The 4,774-nt window shown below is 47.7% G+C and overlaps 1 protein-coding gene across 1 annotated transcript in view; it reads right to left on the bottom strand.

The window, feature by feature from the left end:
• Positions 1-1,477: 1,477 nt before the first annotated feature.
• Positions 1,478-4,774, bottom strand: part of LOC130291024 (5'-nucleotidase domain-containing protein 2-like) — a 55,538-nt gene continuing 52,241 nt past the window's right edge. The window contains exons 13-14 of the mRNA XM_056539351.1: positions 4,061-4,125; positions 1,478-2,510 (exon numbers count right to left, since the gene is read on the bottom strand). Of these exons, the coding sequence (XP_056395326.1) occupies positions 2,249-2,510; positions 4,061-4,125 (327 nt within the window). The 3' untranslated portion in view covers positions 1,478-2,248. The remainder of the gene's footprint in view (positions 2,511-4,060; positions 4,126-4,774) is intronic.

The raw sequence follows: 4,774 nt of genomic DNA, 5'->3' as shown, positions 1-4,774 counted from the left end.
TCTATTCACACAGGTGGAATTTCCGCACCAATTTCGCTTCCTTGGGTAGTTTCTGGCTTGTGCAGATTTTGTGAGGGATTTGTGCAGAAATTCAGAAGTGTGGAATCCCATAAAAGTCTATTGGGCTTTCATTTGAGGCAGAATTCCACTAGCGGAAATTCTGCCGTGTGAATAGACCCTTAAGAACTTCAGCACCAATTCCACTTCAGCTTCCTTGGGTGGTCTCTTTTCCGTGCAGATTTTGTGTGGAATTGGTGAAGAATCTGTGCGGAAATTCCACATTTACTGTATAATGCTTAATTACTGTATAATCACCTTCCCCCTGACTTCAGTATATTCATTTTATTCCCCCCATGTGTACATGTAGGATTCCTCCCCCCCGCCTGCTGTCCAGTCATCTTCTAGCACACAGCCTGGACATTCCATGCCATTCCCTGCTGCTCATCTCCGTACTTGACAGATGAGCAGCCGGGAATGGAGGGACCTGTCCCCCCCCCTGTGCGCTGCTTCATTCATTGCCCGCCACTGGTTCCCGACATGTCGCCGCTGCTGCCCTGCTCCAAGCGCAATCACTTTGTCACACTGCACTCTGTCATGTGACCACAGTCCCTTTGCATGTAATGTTAGCGAGTGGTGTAAGGCTGGTGACCTGCAGCTGCAAAAAAAACACAAAAAACACACAAACACACACACAAACACTCCTGCGGAATATTTGAAAACCGCCCAGGAAATAAGGGGAGCAAAATGTGACAGACCGGGGGGAGGGTGCAAAATGTGACCCGGGGGGGAAGAGGGCAAAATGTGACCCGGGGGGGAAGAGGGCAGAATGTGACCGGGGGGGGGGGGGGGGGGGGGGGAGGAAAGAGGGCAGAAGAATGTGACAGGGGGGGAGGAGGGCAGAATGTGACGGTTGGAGGAGGGCAGAATGTGACAGGGGGGGAGGGGGGAATATGTGACAAGTGGGTGGAAGAATGTGACAAGGGGGAATATGTAACAATGGGGGCAGAGGAATGACGAGGGGGAATATGACATAGGGCGGTGGGCATAAAATGGGTGAATAGTTGTAAAATTGAGGAGACTGGACATGATATGGGGGGGGATTTCATTATTATATCACATCGCATATCGAAATCGCAATATTTTGGCCCATAATCGCACATTTTTCCCATATCGTGCAGCCCTAATATACACACACGTATTATTTTATTTTTTTACAAAAAAGGCACCATCTAACCCAGTGTTTCCCAGCCAGGGTGCCTCCAGATGTTGCAAAACTACAACTCAAGATCCTTTTTTCTAATCCAATACAGAACTTCATTCCAGGCATAACATCTTCCACACAGGGGTAAGTTGCCCAACTTTCTCAGACCCCTGAAAGGCAAAAGTGTATACATCAATCTATGAATATGAGGAGAGAATGTATAGTCAGGTTGTCACCCATATTCTTCTGTATAAAGGTAAACAATGCCTTATATTTACTGTTTTTTTTTTTGTTTTTATTTGTTTTTTTAGAGAAATTCTGTTACATTTAAAAAGAAAATTGTGCGTTTTCTGCAACTTTTAAAATTGTTCTGTAGTCCATCATGAAAACAATTCCCTTGTCCCCAAATTACCCCCCTTCACTAAGCTTTTTGCAATATAAAGTTTGTTAAACATCTGCAACATTGCGGCCACGGGCTCTGACCCTCTAATCGATCAGCGTTTGGCAGTCATAGAACTGATGACGAGGCCTCAGAGGTGGCAAACGGAAGAGCAGATGCCGGACGACAGATGGTAGATTCCTAAATACAAAAAAAATGTCACACTTCCCTATGAACATGTGCAGCTCTTCAGTATCAAAGCTCGAATCCAGATGTCTTCAACCTCCACGCTGCGGCATATCGTACGACAGTGTGGCAGTAAAATTAAAAGGAAAAAAAAAAAAAATCCCGCTCCTATTTGACCTAACATTATATCAAGGGCAGCAGCATAATATCCGGACCCTGATGAGCCAGATTAAGATTAAGAAGGAGTAAAGAGCCTTATCGGACTAGAGGAATAGATCTTTCGAAAACCTTAGTACACCCTGTTACCCAGCTTATTTATAAAAGTACTAAGAAAAATGCATCTTCTGCGTTTCCCAGTAGACCCTGTACACTTCTGTGTGCAAACGGCACTGGAAAAAAAAAAGTTAAAAATAAAATAAAATTGTTAGTCTTGAGTTTGCTTAGAATGTCAAGTTCTAGGACTAGTTAGGGCGATGCCGCATCTAGCGGATGTGGGCCATTTCTTCTAGGAAGGGAGTCTTCATGCAGCCAGTGCAGAGCTGGTCCATCCAGAGGGGCGCCTCGTGCTGTAGCGGGGTGCGGCGGGGGAAGAAGGTGTAGTTCAGGTCATAGTTCAGGAGGCAGCTGATCGAGGCCATGTACAAGTCAGAGAAACGGCAGAGACGTCTGGAGAAGTAGGTGGGGTTGTGGCAGGTGCGGAAGATGCTACCGAATTGGGGGTTGAAGAGGTTCTTGGTCACGGCTCTGAAAGTAAAAGTAGAAGACTGTGTAAGCTATTGTTCACTGTTATCAGCTGTTCCAAGTCGGGGAGAGGATCATAAAGTTATTAGCAGCTCTACCGAGTTAGACCCAGCTCACATTAGCATCACACGAACGCATTTTGTAGATAATATAATATAATAAAATATATAAAAAAAATGCATCCGTGTGCTAATGTAATGTGTATGTATGTATATTTGCGTTCATATTACTACCACATCTAAATGATGGACCCAGCTATAAGGAAACACTGTACTAAATTAAAACCAGCCAGTGTGCCTCCAGCTGTGCAAAACTACACCTTCCAGCATGCTGGAAGTTGTAGTATTGCAACAGGTGGAGGCAGCCTAGTTGGGAAGGAACTGACGTGGGCAGAAAAATGCCACAGTCAAGATCTGGACCACTCACTCAAGTTCCCAAGGATATACCGTATTTTTCGCCGTCTAAGACGCACTTTTTCTTCCCCAAAACTGGGGGGGGGGGGAAAGTTGGTGTGTCTTATATGGCGAATACACACCTATCGGGTCGGTCCCTGCGGCCATCAACGGCCGGGACCGGCGGCTAATACAGGACATCACCGATCGCAGTCAAAGCTGACCGCCGTGTCTGAAGCCAAAGTGACACTAACCCGGCTGCTCAGTCGGGCTGTTCGGGACCGCCGCGGTGTCCCGAACAGCTTAAAGGACATCGGGAGGGACCTTACCTGCCTCCTCGGTGTCTGCTCCGGGCCGGGATCCCCTGCATGGCCGGCACTCTCCTTCGACGTCATCACGCACGCCGTCCCGCCATCCAATAGGAGCGGCGTGCATAGCGACGTGATGACTGCGACGGAGAGCGTGGATCCCGGGGAAGAAGATGTCCGGAGCGTCGGGGGACACCCCGGGGAAGCTGAGTCAGCGATGGAGCAACATCCAGGGCAGCGGTGACGGTCCGGAGCGGCGGGGACACGTGAGTATTACCTCCTATACCAGTGGTCTTCAAACCTGAAGACCTCCAGATGTTGCAAAACTACAACTCCCAGCATGCCCGGACAGCCAACAGCTGTCCGGGCATGCTGGGAGTTGTAGTTTTGCAACATCTGGAGGTCCGCAGGTTGAAGATCACTGTTGGGTGCAGAATCTTTTTTTCTAGATTTTGCACCTTTAAAATTGGGCACGTCTTACATGTCGGTGCGCCCTATAGGGCGAAAAATACGGTAGAAGGAAAGGGCTGCAAAATAAACTCTGGTTCATCAGAATATGGAGGGTGATGGGTGATCACGTTGATCAGTAGGGAGTCTGACCACTGAGAACTACTAATCCCAAACTCTGTATCAAGGTTGTCCCTGTAGTGAAAAAGATCAGTGCTCCATTCATTCCTCACAGGGCCGTCAAATATCGCTGAATTCAGTGCTTCGTGGTGTGCGCACCAAACCGAGGAAAAAAAAAAAAAAAAAGTTGTCTCTGGATTAAAGGGTCAAACCCCCAACTGATCAGCTAGCCCTTTAAGAATGAATGTAACAATCTGGACTCATCCGCTAGAACAGTGGTCAATACCTGAGCTCCTGCCTCTCCCTCATCCAGTCTTGTAGAATCTGCTGAGACTCTGGGTCACGGAAATTCTGTAAAGTGGGAAAAGAAAAAAAATTGAGAGGAGTTTACCCAGAAACAATAAAAGTAAAGTAATGAAAAAAATAAAATAAAACTAACAGTTCTGGGATTTAGTGTTAAAGGGAACAGCAGCCAAGGCACTTACAAAGTGGTCTTCACATGTGGATGACACTCATAGGTCCCGTTCACACTACAGAATTCTCGCGGCTGAATTCCGCCTGGCGGCCACCGCCGAAAATACTTCAGCGCTAGGGCCGCGGGGCACTGAGCCGTCACCATTGACTGCTATGCAGTGCTCGCGGAATCCGCACAAAGAACGAACATGTCCGCCGCTGAAATTCCGCAGTGTGAACGGGGCCTTATGTACAGGAGGGTCTGTTATGTGTGGGCATCATACACATTTAAATGGCAGGGACCCCCCACCTCCCCCTTCCTATCTTGATCACTGCCCCACAGGTCAACTACCCTCTGGCATTACAAAATAGAAGGTTGCAGAAGCACTGCCAAAAAACGGCAGTTTTTAACTAACTTTTTGAACGTGTCCCCCATCCACCACGCAGGTGGCCTCATTTCGGATGGGACCCTAACACTCACCTCACTCACCTCTGCTGGGCATATAGCCTCTGACTGGGTGACATGCTGGATCCACTATCAATTTAA

This window comes from Hyla sarda, chromosome 9, assembly GCF_029499605.1.
Source record: "Hyla sarda isolate aHylSar1 chromosome 9, aHylSar1.hap1, whole genome shotgun sequence".
In the NCBI taxonomy this organism is placed as follows: domain Eukaryota; kingdom Metazoa; phylum Chordata; class Amphibia; order Anura; family Hylidae; genus Hyla; species Hyla sarda.
The sequence above is the reverse complement of the archived record's forward strand: the minus strand, read 5'-3'. Positions and strand labels throughout refer to the sequence as shown.